The 21198-nt window shown below is 38.4% G+C and overlaps 2 protein-coding genes across 2 annotated transcripts; one reads left to right on the top strand and one right to left on the bottom strand.

Annotated features, from left to right (window-relative positions):
• Window positions 1-1719: 1719 nt before the first annotated feature.
• Window positions 1720-8528, top strand: LOC148063279 (potassium voltage-gated channel subfamily B member 2-like). Its single transcript, XM_087811578.1, has 2 exons — window positions 1720-2307; window positions 6654-8528. Exons 1-2 carry the CDS (start codon window positions 1735-1737, stop codon window positions 8526-8528), a joined length of 2448 nt encoding a protein of 815 aa, XP_087667704.1. The 5' UTR covers window positions 1720-1734.
• Window positions 8529-11381: 2853 nt separating this feature from the next.
• exoc3 (exocyst complex component 3) lies at window positions 11382-20262 on the bottom strand. Its single transcript, XM_087811526.1, has 16 exons — window positions 20129-20262; window positions 19565-19722; window positions 18077-18296; window positions 17416-17588; window positions 16561-16773; window positions 15759-15937; window positions 15575-15691; window positions 15342-15459; window positions 14544-14669; window positions 14345-14445; window positions 13689-13799; window positions 13076-13217; window positions 12526-12648; window positions 12297-12458; window positions 12111-12232; window positions 11382-11713 (listed from the first exon to the last, which is right to left on the bottom strand). The coding sequence occupies exons 2-16, from the start codon at window positions 19706-19708 to the stop codon at window positions 11518-11520; spliced, it is 2247 nt and encodes a 748-aa protein (XP_087667652.1). The 5' UTR covers window positions 19709-19722; window positions 20129-20262; the 3' UTR covers window positions 11382-11517.
• Window positions 20263-21198: the final 936 nt, after the last annotated feature.

The following is a 21198-nucleotide window of genomic DNA, read 5'->3' as shown; positions in this document are numbered from 1 at the left end:
GAAGATATGTTTCACTAAAAATGAACCCTGTGTAAATCAGGACTAAGTAAATCTGAAGTTGATCTGGGAAGCGAAAGCAGGAGCTGTCCTCAGTGCTGAACAGTGAAATCCAGTTATCTCCCTCCCTCCCGCCTCCCCCCAGGACCAGTGTCTTCACACCTCTTACCTTCCGCCAGATCGCTCTGCTGTTCCCGATGGCACCGCTCCTTCAGGATGATCGGCCCGGGACTGTTTCTCCTCTTCCACGCTTTATTTAAAGTTTTTCCAACTATGAGACTGACCGCCAGTCTGTGCTACCCCCGCAGCTCCAAGTATCGCCCATAGTGGGGGAAATAAATCCAAGAACCGGTGGAGGTCATGGATCTACTTTGAATCAGTGTCAATAGAGGTATGTTTGGTTTTTATTGTTTTCTATTTCTACAACAGTATACAACGATAAACACAAAGAATTGTGTTGCTTTTTAAAAAAAAGAAAATGTATTTAACAATTCTTTATTATTTTTCTTTATCTCAACGGAACAGTGAAAGTGATGTGATGATGTTGAATGTAATGATTAATGAAGAGAGGAAAATGTTTTCTTGTTTTAAACATAAGTAAAGTCCTGACATAGCCGGCTTTTATAAGTGCCTTCAGACTAGAATAAACCAGGCAGGACTTGAGCTGCCAGGGACAAAGCCTAAAGCGACCAGGCTGTTACACAATCAGATAAATGTCTCACCCATGGAGGCCACGAAGAGAAACCAGGTTCTCAACAGAAGGTTGGTTTCATACACAAAAATGCTCATTTATTCATCTTGGTTAGTAAATACTTAGGGTAAAACTGAGCTGAAGTTCTAGGACTATAGTGAATAGCATGAATCTCTTTATTGAAATGTCTTAATTTCCAACTAGACCAGACTTATTTTGGATTAACGAAAAATCCTAGTGAGAGTTTTAGTCCTCTCAAAAACAAATTTTCTTTTTTTTTTCAAAAGAGAGGAAAAAAATATGACAAATCCTTTTATTCAGTATTAAATATGTAAAGACAATATTGTGATAATATTCAAAATAAGACCATTTATCCAGTTAACATGAACGTCTCATACATCAGTGTTGATCGAGGAGTCAAATTAGACTCTTTTTCTATTAATTTAAAGCAATTTAAGGTTGTAGCCTAAGGGTCTAATCCAGCGTCAGACTATTTTCTCTTCCAAGTTTTTGTTTGCCCAATGGCCCCGTTGTGTTCACAACATTTACAATCAAAGTTTCTTATTCTGATAACAAGAAACAAAATGGCTGCCATTTCATCAAAAAATAACATAAGTGTTATAGAAGAAGGTAGGTAGGAAGAACTTTATTGATCCCTCAGGAGGTCTCCTTCGAAATAAGCTTTTCCATTTAATGGTTTGTATAAAAAAAAAAAAAAATCCAGTAAAGCCATTAGATAATTTTGTAAGAAATTGGGCTTTTGCAGGTGACCTATCTTTATGGTTACTTTAACACACCAAACCCAGCATCTACTAAAAATCAGATGTAGAATCTAAGAAGAAAAAAGATTTTAAGATATATTTTGCTCTTTAGAACTTTGAACCTTCACTCTCTATTGTAATTCCAGCAATGGATCCATGCCAAAGATTTGGGATCTAACCCAGGGTCTTGGTGGCGTCTCACCCACCGTCATCCTCAGAGGGAGCATCAGACCGTCTGGCCAAACCCCACCCCGACATTACTGAGCGATCCGACCAGGAACAACGATGACGACGATGCCCAAGGCAGCCGCCCGTCCTCCACTATCAGCCGTCCTTCCCCCTGAACCCATCGACATCATCCGGAACAAGGCCCGCTCCAAAAGGGTCCGACTGAACGTGGGGGGGCTCACACACGAGGTGCTGTGGAGAACATTGGATCGGCTGCCCAGAACCCGTCTGGGGCGGCTCAGAGACTGCAACACTCACGAGTCTCTGGTGGAAATGTGCGATGACTACAGCCTGGCGGAGAACGAGTACTTCTTCGACCGACATCCCATGGCCTTCTCCTCCATCCTCAACTTCTACAGGACGGGGAAACTGCACATGATGGAGGAGATGTGCGCTCTGTCCTTCGGTCAGGAGCTGGACTACTGGGGCATCGATGAGATCTACCTGGAGTCTTGCTGTCAGGCGCGCTACCACCAGAAGAAGGAGCAGATGAACGAGGAGCTGAGGAGGGAGGCCGAGTCGCTCAGGGAGAAGGATGGAGAAGAGGAGGAGGAGCACGGCTGCTGTCCTGACAAGAGACAGCAGTTGTGGGATCTTCTGGAGAAACCTAGTTCATCAGTGGCTGCCAAGGTAACAGAAAGCTTCAAGTTCTTCTTCAGCTCTCATGAATACAGTGAAGATTCATGCTCTGTATTTTAATTCCTAATTTGTAAAACGGCTGTTGCTGGCGTTTGTATGTTGGCATTACGTAGTATGTGTAAAAATACAAACCCCAGCAACAGAAGTTTTACAACTAAAGAAGACGATTTAGAAAAAAACATACATAAACAAAATTTCTTGTGACTTGTCTTTATAAACTATATATTTATTTGTTTATTTTTAAACATACTTATTTTTTTCATCCAATAGGAATGGGTTTCCATAGGTTTTGCTATGAGGGCTGAAGATGTTTAATCATTTTTGTTTCCTTCATGTTGACAAGGTGCACCTTTGGTGTTGTTAGCAAGGTATCTTTGGCCAAAGAAGATAGAACAGAAGAGAAGGAAGTGAAAAGAATGAGCAAAAAGTCGGTGTATCAATATGAATTTTGTATATCAGGACTTTTCGAGTCAAAAATGTAGCAACATTAGCTAGTAATAACATCAGTTATTACACAAATTACCAAAAAATAATTAAAGGAATTAATGAGAATGAAGAGAGTGAAAAGTAAGGATGACAGTCCATTGTCTATTTCACTCAAAAGAAGTCGCAAGTTTAATGTCTTTAGTAGAAAATGATAGTCTGAGTGTTTACATTAGCAGCAGAAGCTCTGTCTCCATATCCAATGTCTCTGTTGTTATATTCCTCCATGAGGCTCAGAACTCTGCGAGCACTGCTCATAAAGGTTATAGAGGTTAATGTTAATGTTATATTATTCATCAACCTTCCATAATTGCTCAGTTTTATGTAACTAATAAATCAAAATAGATAGAAATCCAGTCATTTACATTGTTTAAAACCATGTTTCCACGGGAATTAAATCCACTAAAACAGAATGTTAGTAGATTGACTATTTGTATGTTTCCACAATACTATAATCTAGGAAATGTATTTTATAAATATTTTAAAATGTGTTTTCCACTATTAGGTAGCACTTTGAATTTATTTTCCTTTTTTAGATTTTTTTTTTATCTTCTCATTCTCATAAGACTCATTTTGAACAATCATGTTCAACCTAAACAGAAACTAAAACCAAAGAATCATCAATTTCTCCCACTAAGTCTTGGGCTATATGTTCATATGTTCAACTTTGTTTGTGGCAGATTGATACATATCTATTTGAGACAAGGAAAAAAGAAAATGGACTCATGGTGATTATGATCTGAACAAGTACGGATTGGGATATTTCCAGAAGAGTGATCTGGCGCTTAAGTGGCACCTTCAGGGGGCGAAGTAAAGAAGATTCCTGTCAGTCTGTTTATCTGATGACTGAAGGGACAGGAGGGAGATAAGGATAGGTGAGGTGGTTGATCGGGTAGTTTAGGGGATTAGCAGGATGGAAGTGAAGACAGCTTTGAAGCTAACAAAGAGATAGAAGACAGTTGGCGAATGACTCATCTGGAGGAATGGACTAAGGAGGTGAAAGAAGGTGAAGAAAAAAGGGGAAGCAAGATGGATTGGGAGTAAAGATGTTGGACGTACAAAGTATTATCATGAGTATGAGCTAGAGTGAAGAAGAAGCTTCACAGGACAGACGACTTGTCATGATGTAAGGTTTGAAAGAAAGACTCATAGGTGGACGAGTCAGAGTTGAAGAAGGTTTTCATCGAGATGACTGACTAGTTCAGTGAAGAGTATGTGAGAGGAAGATTATAGAACCAAGTTTTATGAGGAGACAAAGACAACTGATTTTGATTCATGGATGCTACAAATGAAATGTATTAATCACGCCTCATTATGTTCTCAAGTCTCTTCTTGTTCAGTTCAAAATGGCCTCTGTACAAAGTTCTGAAGCGTTTATTTTATTAATTTCTTTATTCCAAAAGAATCAGCCGACGAATTGTCAAATCGTCATCATCACACTTGTTCATTATAAAGTAGAACAAAGGTTGTTTTGTCTCTTGTGTAGACACTGTTTCTTTTAAAGGATGATTGATCTGTCTATGGTTATATCAGTAAGTAACCATGTCGGAACTGCAGTCTCAGCAGGGAAGCCATTTAATCCCTCCGCGTGACGGTTTAGTTGAGCTCAACCAGAGCAGCAAGTGTCTTTTGAGGCCCTTCTATGAACTCTATATGTCCGAGTACATAGTAATGTTGGAAGAGAAACGTATTTTTAAAAATGTCTTGTTTTACCTCATGATTTCTGTCTTGAAGTCTTTAAAATGGTTCGAAAAGGTTTTTTTATTAACAGTAATCATTTTCTAATAAACTGATATATTTATTTTTCTAATTCATTTGTAGATCAATTTCATTTGAATTACAAAAATATTTCTTTCAATATTTCTTTTAAACAAAAATCCATATAAATCGTTCTCATGATTTGAATTATTTCAAGTGTCATTAAATAATAATAATGATAATAATAAAAGAAGAGGGACTTACAAGAGAGCAGTCTCATGAATCCAGCTTTGACTTCTCGTCTATGTACTTTACAGCCTCTGATCATGTATTAACTCTCAGTCATATAAAGCATTAAAGTACCTTACAATCTTTAATTTGGGTAAATAACTGTTTCACGTATCTAATATTTCAACTGGCCATGTGCCTGATACAACAGAATTAAGCATGTAAATCATAGCAACAATGAATTGGATGATGTTTTAGACTGTTTTATTGTAGATTTGTCATTAATAACACATTTTAAATAATTGAATTCCATTGATTTATTAAAATATTGTAGAAAAAAGATGACATTAAAAGTTATATATATATATATATAATAGAAAGATAGTCATTTTTAGCAAGTTTGGTGTTTTTTGTTTCTCTCTCCTTTCTTATTTTCACTTTGGTTTCTATGACACAAAGTGTTTTTATATTTGTCTCTGTTAATTATCAATATCTTGCGTTACCACACAAAATATTTCTTAATAGTAAAGTAACTGATACTAGGCACTAAAATGAAAAAAAGGGGAATAATTCTGACCCAGTCCATATAAAAAATTAACAAGGTACTGGGAAAGTATAAATACTAATGTACGTAGTCAAATATGTTATTGAAAATATCAGCGGTGATGCATTTCTGCAACTCTTGAGGAAAATATTATATATAAAATGTTTTTCTTAAGCTAATAATAAGTATTTTTTGTTAAAAATAAATAAATAAACTAAAATTGACTTGTACTATTCCTTACAATTACTTACATCAGAAAGCCATCAATATTATTCTGGACAGCAAATCTTAAATCTCGTAAATGAATAATTTAAATTATTGCAAAATGCATGACTGAATTTAAAAATAAAATGAACATACTGTATTAGGGAAAAGTTTGAAACTGACAAGAAGTCGAAATTTTATTCCACGCTGGGCAATTTTGATTCAACTGCTAGTCATTTCCATTAGTCGAAGGGCAAAAAAAGCGTGTAAATAATCGTAAAATCTGTAAAATAAAACAGGATGATGGCAGCTTTGTTCATTTTAATTCTCTACATTCAATGAATACATATGAAAACAAACAGATGTAGAGCTGCGGCACTCAATATTTCCCTTAAGGTCAAAAAAAGTTACTCTGCTTGGCAACTTTTGCTTCCGGTGAGGCGAGGAAGAGATGAGTAACCACCCATCTCTATCCTTTCTAAACATAGCAGCACAATCCAATTAGAATTATCCTGAAATATCCCAACGAGGCTGTGCCGAGGAGCCGGCTAATGCTACCTGCAGGAACATTGATATCGCCCAAATGTCATGTTAATATACCAATACTTAATAATATATTTATTACATTTTTTACCATGTTATCATAGTGAACTCTATCTAAACATTTATTTGCAATATTTACACACACCAGCATTTATATATATTTTTTTATTTTTATCAATTTATCCATAACTCAGAATCTGCAGTACAACAATAAGGTCTTATATATATGTTTTCCAGATTTTATTAAATTTATTAAATTTAAAAAAATCGATATTTATTTGTGTTTATGACCAAAAGAAGCTGTCACGGAACAGCCTAATGTGACTTCTGAGAAAACCTTGTCTTTTTCAAAATAAAACACATTCTAATTGTAGTACACAGTAGTAATCAATAATAGATAAATTAGTTATATATTTATATATATTCCCCTACACCACATTCAAATATGATATTCATGTAAATATGAATTAAAATGTAATTAAATATGTCCAAGACTAGGGCATATATCTATTTTATCTGTTTTTATTTTATAAAATCGAATATTCTATATATGCATCCATCCAAACTATATCGTCACATCCAACTGAATTTTATTATTTTTATCCAGTAGTAACGTGATGTGTTTTATGTCCTGCAGGTGTTGGCCATGATCTCCATTCTGTTCATCATCATCTCCACCATCTCGTTGTCCATCAACACTCTGCCGGAGATGCAGGTCGTGGACGAGTTCGGTCAGTTCAATGACAACCCCAGCCTTGCTCTTGTGGAAGCCGTTTGCATCGCCTGGTTCACGATGGAGTACCTTCTGCGTCTCCTCTCTGCACCCAACAAATGGAACTTCATCAAAGCCCCATTGAATATCATAGATTTGTTGGCTATTCTGCCTTACTACATTACACTATGCCTGACCGAGTCTAACAAAAATGTGATGCAGTTCCAGAATGTGCGGCGTGTCGTCCAGATCTTCAGAATCATGAGGATTCTTAGAATTTTGAAATTAGCCCGGCATTCCACCGGACTTCAGTCTCTAGGCTTCACTTTGAGAAGAAGCTACAACGAGTTGGGCCTTCTGATACTTTTCCTGGCGATGGGCATCATGATATTCTCCAGTCTGGTCTTCTTCGCAGAGAAGGATGAGGAATTCACCAAGTTCACCAGCATACCTGCCTCATTCTGGTGGGCCACCATTACCATGACCACAGTGGGCTATGGAGACATTTACCCACAGACACTTCTGGGGAAGATAGTTGGTGGACTGTGCTGCATAGCAGGGGTGCTAGTCATCGCTCTCCCTATCCCCATCATCGTCAACAACTTCTCAGAGTTCTATCGAGAGCAGAAGAGGCAGGAGAAAGCCATCAAGAGGCGGGAGGCTCTTGAAAGAGCGAAAAAGAGTGGGAGCATCATTTCTCTAAATCTGAAAGATGCTTTTGCTCGGAGCATGGAGCTCACCGATGTGTTGGTCGAGAAGAAGGAAGACGGTAAATACCCTTTGGACAACAACCTTTCCCCCAGCCGCTGGAGCTACCACAAGCAGTACTCTAATTCAGACTTAAGAAGTCCTAGTCAGTTCCAGCGTTCCCATTATCAGGAGGTGACACAGCTGGGTTCGCCGAATCGGTACAAGCCTGACAAAGACCTACCCGGACCAACAAATCCACAGAATGAAGCTATGGACGAGACATTGCCAGTGCAGGGCCAACCAGAAAATATGGTCCAGAGAAATGTAGATTATGGTCAGAATTTGGATGGGAGTGTATCCAAGAAAGACGAGGGCTCCAATACTGGTGGTGGTCTACTTAGACACGGTCGAGCGCCCCCACCCTTGGATCTTAGTCAGATCAGCGCCCTAGAGGTCAACAAGCCCCAAGAAAGCCACAAGGAGATGACCATTATCAAAGAAGGTCTTTACGAATTCTTATCCCCACGCATGGAAAGAACCTCAGACAGAAGCTCGGACAACTTCAGGGACACGGTCTCTGGTTCCTCAAGACATTATGGCAGCCCGCAGAGTCTTAGAACCATGAAGGTCAACCTTATTGAATCTCAGGATGAAGCGCTAATGTCTGTGATGACACCGGTGTCCGCCACAACCCGGTCTGGCTCAGCCAACTCTCCTCAGCCACTGTCTGAGGAGTTGGTTTCCAGGTCTCCCCTGTGTGCCAGCTCGACGGTACAGGAGACTAAGTCGCCCCTGGCACGCCTTCAACCGCAATCCTCCGCACCGCAATCTGTCAGTTTGAGTAATTCAAGGGGGGGAGGTGAGGGCTCAGCGGTCAAGGGCTTAGAAGGTGAAGGGCGGCTCATTGGCTTAAGCCACAAGGAAAAGAATCACATGGAAATGTCTGGCGTTTGCTCCAGCAGCAGCGCACACCCACTCACACCTAAGGACAGTAAGCTAAATTGTGCTCAGGACATGCTAGCAGGAGACGGAGAAGATAAAGCGGTGAAGAAGGAGAACCACCTAAATTTAGACGGAAGTCTGACTCCCACCTGTGAAACGAGCATGTAAGAACAGGAGGAGGAAGTGAGGTTTGATGGTGCTACCCAAGGCCACCTTGTCTGGTCATGTGATCATAAAAATATACAAGGATTAACGAAGGCTGTTCCCTTCGAGAGTGCCACCGTCCATGTCGCCTAAGCAGCTTTAGAATGGAGGCAGCGGCTCAGATGGTTTTATAAATGACAACAAACCAGACTTAATGCAAACTTTTAAAAAAAGGATTTAAATTGATCATGACACCTATGCACACGAAGAAAAATCTCATTCAAATCGTCCTTCTACAAAATGCCAGAGAACTGATGGAAGATGTTTGTGCTTTTAGTTACGGTTACTGTTCGTCACTGAAAACATCTGGTGGGACAAACTAAAGAAGGAATCGTACTACCACACTCATAGAAACAAAACCTCAGGTCTGCCCGACTGAAGGTACGACCGGGGTGTGTGTAGCTAATGATGTCAAATATTGGTCTCCATGAGACTTCATGAATTTTTTCTTTGGGAGTCACGTAAAAAAAAAGGTGAAAATAGAAAGTGGCACTGAGCGAGACGTGACCTGAGAGGCACTAGATCCATCCCTGTGTTGGCGAGAGACAACTTTCCTGTTTTTAAACTCTCAAGTAGAAACAATAACGTGACCATTTTCAGATATTGTTTTTGGTTTGTAGTAGCATAGCCTTGATCCACGAATAACATTATACATACCTGTGTGTGTGTGTGTTTGTATGTGTGTGTGAGTGTGTGAGAGTATGTTATGGTGCCTACTTAGCCCCCCATTTGTACTAAATTTACGACCATTTTAATTTGTATCGACATGACAAACACGAGAATAGTTCAGGCAAAATAGCTGATGAGAAGATTTCTGAATCTCTACAGGTGCCTTTTCATAAAGTATTTATGAGAAGGTCGGGACTGATGTATAAACTTGTAAAATATTTCTTATTTTTCTTTGATTTAATATCGGCTTGAATGTCATTTGGTTGGACCCTGCAGGAGCAGAACACCAAATGTTGTGATCGGGTAGTTTTATAGTTTCGTGCAATGAACTTTGACTGTGTACCGACAAATTTCATATTTGCTCTTTTTTTCCCCCTGCAGTTATTGTTTCTTGTTTCACTGTCTAACGTTTCTTTTCTCAGCTTTCATGAAGCTGTGTGATGTATAGCCAGATATGTTGTATTTCAATCAAAGTTAAGCTAGGGAAGGATAGGCACTGTTAAAACCAGATCGCAATATGGATTGAAATAAAAATGTCCATATGATCATATCCTTGTCTGTGTTTTTGTTTGCAGAATGAAGCTGATTTAATTGAAGTCTGGATACTTTCATCTCATGATCATTATTAACTTGTTTGTGTAAAATGTTCACATTTTTTTTACAGAATGAATAACTATAATGCCATTGAATGAAGATTTTTTTGGTAATTCCCCTTTTTGAAATGTAATTGATGTTTGTTTTTCAAATTCTATTTAACTGTTAAGGTCATATTCATTTTGTTTTATGTCACAGGGGCCAAATCTGTCATTTTTCAGTATCAAAGCATACTTCCTGTTTTGGCCCGCAAACTAGACGACTGAAGGATTTTGACCGCTTGTGTGATGGGTTTACCTTCCCTTCCCTTTCATCCAGCTGTAATCACTTCCCACTTCGTTTATACAACAAGCCCTTGGAGGTGGAGACTTCCAGAATTGATGAAACATGGTGAAAACATAAATGTTTGACCAAAATTTAATCTCAAGAAGATTTTTTTTTTCAGAGATGTCGATTTTTGGCCATATTTGAGTGATTAAAATCTGTCGAATTATACCTTTTTTCGAGCCTTCCAAAAAAAATAATTTTACACATTTGGTCAACAATTTTTTGCGCTCACATGGTCCGTCTCAAATCATACTTAAGTATTCAGACATTTTTTTCCATTTTCAGAGACGTCGATTTTTGGCCATTTTTTAAAGTTTGAGTGATTAAAATCGGTCGAATTATACCTTTTTTCAAGCCTTCAAAAAACAACATTTTACACATTTGGGCAACAATTTTTTGCGCTCACATGGTCGGTCTGATATCTAATGTAAATATTTCAATTAAAAGAGTTTTGTACAAACAGACACATACTGATGAGTACAATGAAAGTCCAAGATCAATTTAAGACACACTTAAATCACCTCATTCATTCTCCTTTAATTATCTTTTGTCTTAGAAAAATAACAAAAACCAAGGCCCCTAAAATATATAAAATACTTTATTTATACAGCACCTAATAAACCACCGTTTCTAAAGTAAAAATAGGAAAAACAACAGATTATATTTCCGTGGCCTCAGTTACACACATTGGGGATCTAGGAAGAATCAGGGTGGTTTGAATCTTCTTCTTTTTCTGGATGATGGAGGCTACTGTGCTCTTCAATGAATAACCTTTTTCCTTTAGTGAAGTTGTAGAAACATATCGAGGTCAATCAGTGGAAACAGCATTAAGGTGAAGTTAAGAGGGCCACAACCAAGAGTGTGATACTTATGTATATGTGGGAATACTGTGTTATGTTATCCTTTTTAATTCATAAACTATTGGGAAAAAAAAAGCTCTTTCCACTTCATCATTATGGGGAACTGTGCGTACACTGATGAGAAGAAAACCCAAGTGTAATCCTTTTTCAAAGGAGTCTGTGTTAAATGTATGTATAAACATAAAATGAGACCGTGATAAAGGAAAAAATTAATAAAATCACTTGATGACATGATCAGTCTGAACTCATGAGGGCCACATAAATAGTAATTTCAGTCTTTAACAGTTATTTTAAATTAATTCATAGCCTGATAACATGAACTGTGTCATTATTTGACCTCAAAATGATTGACACATTCAGACAAAAGTGTTTGAATCACATTTTATTCATTGATGAAGTTGTATAGTTACCAGAATTTTTATTTTTATTCAAAACAAGTTAGTGAAGAAACTACAACAAACGAACCTTGTGAGAAAAGTACGGTCTATATTTTGAATGAGATCTCACTTCAATAATTTTGCTGTTGCCATGGAAGTCATAGTCGTCATGGTGATGGTTGGCACGTTGATGTCTTGAAAGATTGGCAGCGTGACGCCGGCGTATGAGACCTGGTTCTCATTCAGCGTCCCGATGATCATTTGACGCATTTCCCGGCTCGCGTCGCCTCGGACCGCCAGGATGGCCTGGATGTGATCCTCCCTACGAGGCGAAATAAATATTTTGATAAGTCATTTTCAGTATCTGGAAGACAGCAGGGATGCAAAATTACTTGAAAGTAACATTACTAAAATGGCCTGGATTTAGACGCTGAAACAATTTTTCTTCATAAAAAGCACCACATCCTTGAAACTACTTCTTTATTTTAAGTGCCACAAGGTTCAATCATTGGACCCTTGTTGTTTTAACTGTATATGCTTCAATTTTTGGGGGGTAAAAAACATGGAGGGGCCTGGACGTGGTGGCTCTAGAATATTTAAGAAGGCCTTCCTTCCTGGCTAAGCGGTAGAAGATTGATGGATGTGAGCTAGTTCGGTTAATTAACCTGCTGTCCATACTCATCAACGACTAATGAATGATGGAGCTGACAAGGGTCTACCTAATATCTGGGTACTTGGACACCAGCGTGGTGACCTCCAGGAAGAGCAGAGTCGGGTCCGTCAGCTTGAAGACTTCAGCGACAGCAGTGATGGCCCCACAAAGGCGGTCCGTGTCTTCACCCTGAAAACATCCGACAACCTTTTAATCTTTTGGTTTCACTGATGCATAAACAACAACAACTCACAGCAGCCAGTTTTCGGAAGAGGAACTTGAATTTGTCCGCTTCATCGATCATCCTCTCGGCTCCTTCCCGGCGCTCGTCAGGATTCTTAAAGGTGATCCTCTTCTGCATGACCGCCTTGATGTACTCCACCACCACGCGGCGCAGCGCTTCACTCGTCATCTCCTGCACACGGTTCAGAATCCGTCACCTCGGAAACAAGTTGTGGAGAAATAATATCTTTGAGGCTCACCTGGTTGAACGGCTTCTTGATCTTGTTGAAGTCGTTGAAATAGTCCTCCACCGTCACACAGATGGTCTCCACGGCCTGAGAGCCGGCGAGCCACTTCCTGGTCATGAGCTCATTCAAGTGGCGCTGAAACAGACACAGTTTTATGATTAAAAAAGAAGACAGATAAAACTGTATTAATCCTTCTGGAGATATTCTTTGGGAAATTGGGTACAATATTTACATGTAGAGGTTTAAGATTTTTCAAATGTATTTCCCTGTTTTTTAAATGTTTTTAGTGCTTTTTCGTTTTCCATTTGGACCGTTATTTTTAAAGAAAGAGTCATAAAACTGTGGCTACTTCCCCCTTAATTGTCATCAATGCCTGTGACGTTATATTGTTAATCAGAGGCAATAAGCCAGAGAAGAAAAAGAAAACATCCTAAATTACAACCATAAATAAATGAAAGGGAGGTAAATATTAATGAAGCATAATTGTCCTCTGAATATTTCACCAGTTACGAGTTAATGCGCTAATGAAGGACAATGTACTTTGTGAATAACAAGAGATTACCTCCAAATCCAGGAAGACTTCGTCGAGCAAGAACTGGCAACCCTCCTTGGCCACATCGTTGAGAATCCTCTCCATGGCAACATCACTTTCATAAGACTCGGAGGAGTGAGAATACTTCCTCTTCAAGCTCTCGATGGATTCTCTGACGTCAAAGGCAATGAAGATGGATTAAGATAAAGATAACAAATTAGACTTTTCTATCTATTTGAAAAAGGATTGAGGAAACACTTTCTTTCAGCTTTCAAGAACACACGAAAAGTTAACAAGATTGTGAATTCTAGCAAAACAAGAAAGTTCTGTTCATTTCTACTGTATATATGATCTGAACAGACATTACACTAGAAACCAGCAACAAACTGTGTACGATTCAGTTGCATTGGTTAGTGATCAGCTGATGACGATTCATGAAACAGTGTCATTTTCTGAGCTCAGTAGATGGCGCTCTTGTCTTTAAAATTCTAGGAAGTTTCATTAAAATGGCTCCTCAAAGCCAAAGATTATACATTGCTATTTAGTGGATTCTGAAAATAATGCTTCATGAAGGTTCATCAGCCAGCATTGGGTAAGAAGACGCTCAAACAAGTCTCAGACTTGATAAAATAATATGACTCACTTAAACGTCTGGCAGTTGTTGATGATGGCGATCATATACTGAACATAACACTGAGGGAGCTGTCGATCTTTCAGGTGTTCCTCCTTGTACATCACAGCCTCCTCTCTGTATCTGATTGGATGAACACAAAGCAAGTAAAAAAACATGAACATACAAAAATGTTTTATGAACCACAAAAATCAGTTTTTCATGCGTGATTAGTTACTAAAGGTTTTCTTTTACAATTAAACAAGCTCAAAACAAAATTGAGGAACCCATTCCCAGACAGGAAAACAACTTTTATCAGTTTTCGGAGTTAGCATTTACATCAACTTTCCCCATTTTTATTTTATTACTGGAATCTTGTTTTTTAAAAGCCTGTGTGATGTTTAACCCTCACGTAATCTCGAACCATCTCTGATTCAAGGAGACCCATAGGCCCGAAAACAAATACGTTCGGCCTTGTGTGACCTTGACCCTGAGATAACACAAGGTATACCACAAACATATTTGTCTTCGGGGAACCTTGAGCTGAGATAACACAAGGGTTAAAGGATTCTTTTAGTACAGATTGAAAAAAACTCACTCTTTTTAATGCTACTATAAAGCATTTGTGACAATGTAATTAATAACTTGAATTTTAAGTTGACCTTCATTGACGGACAGCAAAAACATACCTGATGAGGAAAGTGTTCATCTGCTTCAAACAGAGTTTCAAAACCTGCTCCCTAAAGTTAGCGTCAATCTGTGCAGCGACCTGTAGGTTTTGCTCAAACATCTGAGGGCAAGAAGAAGTCCAATAGTTCAGCCTCATGTCAGGATGATTTCTAAACATTACTATGGTGAGTCAGAAACACAGAGCAGTGAGTGTTTCACCTGAAAGACGATGGCTGGAAGTGTCGTCTGGTAGTACCCATCCTGATCGGCCTCAGGCTCCGTTTCTTTCTGCCAATCCTTCTTATCCGTCTCCAGAGCTTTCCTCAGCCAGCCGGTTATGTTGGACTGAGAGCAACAATGAATAAATCACACACATTGTGACCATTTGTGGGTTTTTTTAAGCAAACTTCCCACAAATACTCTTGGAAACCAGGTTACTTGACTCTCTAGAACAGGGGTGGACAATTACAATTCCAATGGGGCCAAGGGCAAAACTTGGAATTAAAATACTTAACTTGTGTCATCTCTGGTTCAAGGTGACCCGGTGGCCAAAATAAATGTGTTTGAGGTATCCCTTGTGTTGGCTCTGGGTCAAGGTTTACGACCTCCCTGGCTGATTATCATTGAATCAGAGGCAACACAAGGGTTAAGATAGTGAAAGTGTCAAATATGAGTCGAAATATACAAAGAATAAAATAACTATTGATTAATATTCCATTGTGGATACATTCTCATCAAGTATAAATTACAAAACAACTATGGACCAAAATGCATTTGTTATAAAAGCACTCGATTATAAATCCATGAAACAGAAATGTAAAATATATACAGTATGTGTAAAGGAAAAAAATAGTTAGCTCTCAGAAACACTAACAAATATAGAAAGCTGTCCAATAGATCTGACTTCACAAATAAATACAGCCAAAAGGGCCACATTTTGCCCTGGTCTTCTCTACACTGGCCATTACCCGTGTTCGAAAATACAAGCTCCTTCTTTGACACAACCCTCCTTCTTACCTTGAAAGTCTGAATGTACTTGCTGAGAAGTTCATTCACCACTTCTTGAGGCAGGAGACTATCCAGCTGGTTAATGTCACACTCGGAACTAATCTCTGGGTTACCCATCATCCCAGTGCTAGAACACATGGAATACGGTTTTAACAATTTTTAGAATCAGGGGATACCGAAAAAAGGATTTGGTTGATTATAAGCATGTGACTTAAAATGTAAATTGTTTCTGCTTCAAGTACCTTTTATAAGTGTTGAGGACCCATGTGAGCAAGGACACAATCTCATTAGACTCCAGGTCATCAGAGGCCAGTTCAGTGACTCGACTGGACACAGCATTATGGTAGAGTTTGAAGAACCTGATTAGGGAGAGAACATGAATTAAAATGATAAAGAGGCAGTAAAAACACACACAGACGCTCCTACCTATTAAATGTGTCGTAATGTGGCGGGAAGCACTGAACCATGAGGTTCTTAACTACAATCAGATCGTCAAGGACGTATTTCCTGGTTATTTCTAGGAGTCGAACAAGCCACATTTTATCTGCGTCCCGCGTCACTGACTGAGTGCCTTCAATCCTTGCGCTGACTGTTCGCTCCAACACCTGCAGCAGAAAAACGGAAGCTCTTAACAAGGCCATAATATTCACGCTCAAAGTTTAACGAACTTCGAAACAATCGAGCTTTTGGGCATAAAAAACGAGTTTTTGTAGGATGAAAACTACATTTCTGTCATGTTGTGTGCCTTGGGAGTGGAGGAGTAAATTATTTTACACCAGTTTATTTTTTTACAAAGACAAGCTTAATGTCCTTTAATAGCATTTCTTTTAAAATACATCCCAATTTGAAGAGATATCGTCCTGCTACTGACTTCTTAGTTTTCACATGTATTATGCTTTTCAGTCTGGCATTGAGCTGATGAAGCTTCTGGAAAAATTGTCATCATTTGCGTCAGTAAACGGCACTCTCTACTTCGAGCAACTATTTGATGAATCCTCAAATTATTTCTAAACCTAGAGCTCCATCCACTGAACTAAGAAACACTGTTTCATAAAGCTTCATCAGCACATCACTACCTGAGCCATTTATACTTCAATTTATTTTGCCTTTCATTCGTAGTCATTTTAATTATGAACAGTTTAATAAGTGTTGATGGCCCATTCAAGTCTTAAAAACAATCATTTTAAATGGCACAGCAACAAAAAATAAAATAAGTAAACTTGCTGACCTTGAACATTTCTTCTTTCCATTGTTTCGGTCTTCCCCTAGGGATGAATCCGGATTGTTTTTTACGATCCACCATGCGTCGATCGATCTTCTCCTCGCGCTCGATGATGCGTATCACTGACACCAGCATAGTGGGATCCCGACGAACTGTTACCATTGACCTCTGCAGTACCATCCATAGCTGTTTCGCCAGCTCTTCTGACAAACATTTAACCTGCAAGAAAACTACAAAGGTTTATACAAGAATAACAAAACATTAGCAATAATACCCTCTAGGGACATGACACAATGTGGGAATTACAACATTTAAGGTGTCCAAAAACAGAGTAAAAGTGGAAAAACTAAGTTAAAAATCAGTTATGAGGGTTTGTTCATTTTCATGCCTAAGCTTAGCAAGGGGTTTTATCCATTTCTGCTACATAATTGGTAAAAAGGCAATTTATTTGGGCCTCTTTGTGAGCACACATGGGGTGATGCTCTGATTAAGCTTCATGAACAGTGTCATCATTTATTGAGAACTCAGTTTGTGGCGCTCTTAAACTCTCAAAGACAAATACTATAGAGAAAAGAGCGCCATCTAGTCGTCTCTGAAAATGAGGGCAATGCTTCCTGAAGCTTCATTAGACCATCACTAATCTCAGCACATATTACTTAGCCAAAAGCTTTATGCATCCAAAATAAATGTAACCTATAGTTTTCCATTTTAAACATTTAATACATATTTATAATTAGATGCAAGTGTCAGAAAATAATTTATACACGACTTAAATCTTTTGATAAACATGAATTATGGACAGGGACTAGAAAAGGATGTTGGTGAGGCATCCCTTTCGTTTAATGATTTCAAGTGACTTACATCTTCAAAGTAGATTGATATGAGGTTCATGTCACTGGTGTTTTTGCTGTCCATGCGATACTGTTCGTACATGAGGTCGTCTCGTGAGCACTCCAGCTCCATCAACTTCCTGTGTGCCTGCAGAAGTTCGCCCTGTTCAATCAGATCCTGGGTTTCTGCTGCAATCTCAGGTACTAAATGTGAACAAGAGAAATTCATCAAATCATTTCGTTTCGTGACCACAATCGCACATTTTAATTTACGAGACTAGAAAATCCAAGTGAAAGTTATATTTACAATGATGACTGACAAACACCTGCCTCATTTTAGCTTGGTAAGGTGTGCTCAATGTCCACTTTAAAAGTGAGTTTTCATCAAAAGTGAACTCTTACCTAACACCAACTTGTAGTCAACGATACGGCTTTCTTTGGATTGCCGCTCTAATGGGCCTCAAGAGCTCTTGTTTAACAACAAAGTCAACAAGTTGGTAAAGGCTGGTTATGTTATTGGAAAATGTATTTTTAATATTAAAATAGTTGCTAAAAGCCAATGATTAACAAGATCATCTAGTGGGATGAGGCAATGAGGACAATGCAGACCACTAGTTCTCATCAGTGGTTTCAACCTAAACAGTAATAGTATTTCCTCATTACTCTCAATTACACACAATTTGTTATCCTACCTGAGAAGATATTTTTAAGATTTTCCACAGCAGAGGCCAGCTGACTGTGCTGAACGACTGCATCCTTGACATCTTTCAAGCTCTCAATGGTGTTGATGCTTTGTCTCCAGTCTTTGTTCACATCAGCCAGGGAACTCTGGATGTCTTTGACATCTACCAGAGCGGTGTGCAGCTGAGTCAAGCCAGTTCGTACTCCATCCAACTGGGACTGAATGGCAGCCTGAGAAAACAGGAGGCGAGGAGGTCGGTTATTGATCCACATCACGCCAATACTCAATACTCTACTGTCTCACAGTGTTGCGAATAAAATATTATTGCTCCCCAAAGGCCATTATAAGACACATATTGACTTATCTTTCAAAAATGTCAAGTACATTTATATTGTTTTCCAGGAGTATAGGCTTTTAGCAACGTCTACATCCTCCTTAGTTTTTTTACGTCGTTCTGTTTAAAGGGCAACTTATGACTTTATTTAAGTGACTCTTAAATCGATCCTGATCCTCTATTGTACTCATCAGTATGTGTCTAATCTTTTGGTGCTGTGGCATTTAATTTTTGGGAGTAAGATGGATATTCAATAGTTGGATTAAGCCACCATTGATCTCCTTGCTAGTGCTGATCATTTGCCATAGAAAAATAATCACCATGAAAACCAAACAAAATATGAATAGTTGCCAACTTTACATTTTGTAACCTTTATTTATTGCAAAAACTTGCATTGAAAATATTTAGGTATAACTAAAGACATCCTACTTCCTCGTAACCTACAGTCACAACGGTCAAACTCTAGGTTCCAATACAGCAAATAAGACAGAAAAGTATTTGTCGAAGGCTGCTACAACACAAATATTTCAAGAGAAGGCAAGTTTAATTTCTTTAGGAATCAGATTAGATAGACTCTTTGAATCCCTCTGGAGATCTACTTCAGGAAATTAAGTAGGCATTACTAAGGGCAGAAAAGTATAGTACCATGTGTTTCATTAACTGACCTGTGACATACGCTTATGTGCCTTCTAAACCTCATGATGCAGCCATCTACTGGCAGGGTTGTGTCACTGCCATGTCCACAAAAATACAGACATGTCTGTTCATAAAGAGATGTCATATGTAATAAAAATAATAATAATAATAGATTGTGACAGGAGGGCCTATTGATTTTCTTTTGTTTTGAAAGTTATGCGTAATTGTATGATGCAAGTGCATTTTATTTTAGTAAACAAGTAAAAAAGTGCAGATTGTCCTCAGATCGCTTCAGTGACAGGTTTTAAATGTTTAAAATAATTGAGTTATGCATATCCAAGATACTTGTTACACTGTAATAACTCTGTAATCACTATATACATTATATATAGTATATGTTACTTATATACTAAATGTTGGTTATTTAAATGTCAGATTTCCTTTTTGACAAAGATGGGCCAATTTTATTTTCAACCTTTTTTCAAACCGTGTACAAGGTGGAAAACCAGCTATTAATAAGACTTTTACCTTCAGCCTGGCTTCCACTGATGCTTTTTTCCGGGCCTCCCTTCTTCTGTACTGCTCCACTTTGTCCAGCTGGTCAGATCTCTGTAACATCCCTGCCACACGCTGGACTGCTGTGGCCACAGCCTCGCGACTCGTCTCCTCCATACTTTGTGATCACCCTGTCAACATAGAGGGATGTGATCACTCAACTGCGTTTAACATAGGACACTGGGGAGGATCCAGGAACTCCAGACAGTAACATAAATTATGAATTTGATTCAAACTAATCATAACTAAATAGTTATTTAAAAACAGTGGTTGATCAGGATTGTAGAGCACTGAAGAAAAATAACATTGTTACGGTTTGGGATACACTGAGATAACTAACCGACACCTAACAAATTGCAAAAAATGCTTTAAAAGCCCATATCTGTATGCAAGGTATCCAAATAACAATCACAACATAAGCCACGTTGATATAATTGTGGATATGTTGCTCAACTACCAATTGTCTGCTAAGCTAACTAGCGAAAATAGAGAAATACAACACGATAGATGCCATGCGAAAAGTAGAATTTTGGTTACCTGTTTCCAAAGCGATGAAATTAAAAGAAAAATAGAAAGCAAAACAACATATTTCGACGAGTAATTTGTTTTTGTTGCAATAGTCCATATACTTCCGGCATTTAGCTCCGCCCAGAAGCAGCTGATTCCGCTTCCTCGTTGGTTAAATGGCTGTATTTAGCACCACTGCGACCCGATACTGCCTCCTGCTGGTGACTCTAGCAGGAGCCATTTCCAGTTCGCCAACAGAGGCTGTCTAAGTAAAGAAAGGTATTGCAAAGCAATTACACTTTACTCGGCAAAAATCTAAAAATAATCCTAAGCATTGTTTCTTTTTTTATTTTAAAATGCTGGTCTTCCGCCACCTAGTGTCCTTCGTGCAGTATTGTTGATATTTTCTGGCTTTCTGATTGGCTAAAAACACAAATGAGCACATGGTGCGCACCTTGAGAGAAAAGTTGCTACTTAAACTCTGGTGTTTTATTTTATACTGATCGTGTTTCTCTGGATTCATCGTTTTCCTCGTTGAGGTGAATTTTCTAAATCATTGAGGTAATTAAGTCCTTGTCAAAGTCAACTGTTCACTTGTTAGATTCTAACCAGAATACAAGTTTGTTTAAAGTATCTCTTCAGGAGGTAAATGCATGTTTCATCTTCTGAAAGTAAATAAAAATAAGTCATGGAATTACAATGTAAAGTATTACTAATTTTAAAGTGAGTCACCTTCCAGCTGTGCTGCGGATCTTTGGAAATAACTGCGGGGGATTGAAATCTTGGTTCCGAAGCACAGACTGGATGTTCTTTGAAAAGGTACAAGCACACCATGATCATGGAAGGCTCTCTTTAACATTATTACGACTGGATAAGAATATACTATTCTTGAAATATGCTATTTTGGTCCCGAGAGATGAAGGAAAATGCCAACTGTGCATGAACTGTTTTTATTTCCCCCATATATTATGTGTTACATTACTGTGGAACATTCTGAAACCATTATGGTCTTTTCAGGTAACTAAAATGTTATTTTGATGTGATCTAATCATTAAAATAAAAGATGGATGTATCAGTTTTGTCACTTGACGAGAATGCAA

This window comes from Callionymus lyra, chromosome 16, assembly GCF_982586985.1.
Source record: "Callionymus lyra chromosome 16, fCalLyr1.hap1.1, whole genome shotgun sequence".
Taxonomy (NCBI): domain Eukaryota; kingdom Metazoa; phylum Chordata; class Actinopteri; order Syngnathiformes; family Callionymidae; genus Callionymus; species Callionymus lyra.
Note: the sequence above shows the minus strand (reverse complement) of the source record. Positions and strands in the feature narration are given on the sequence as shown.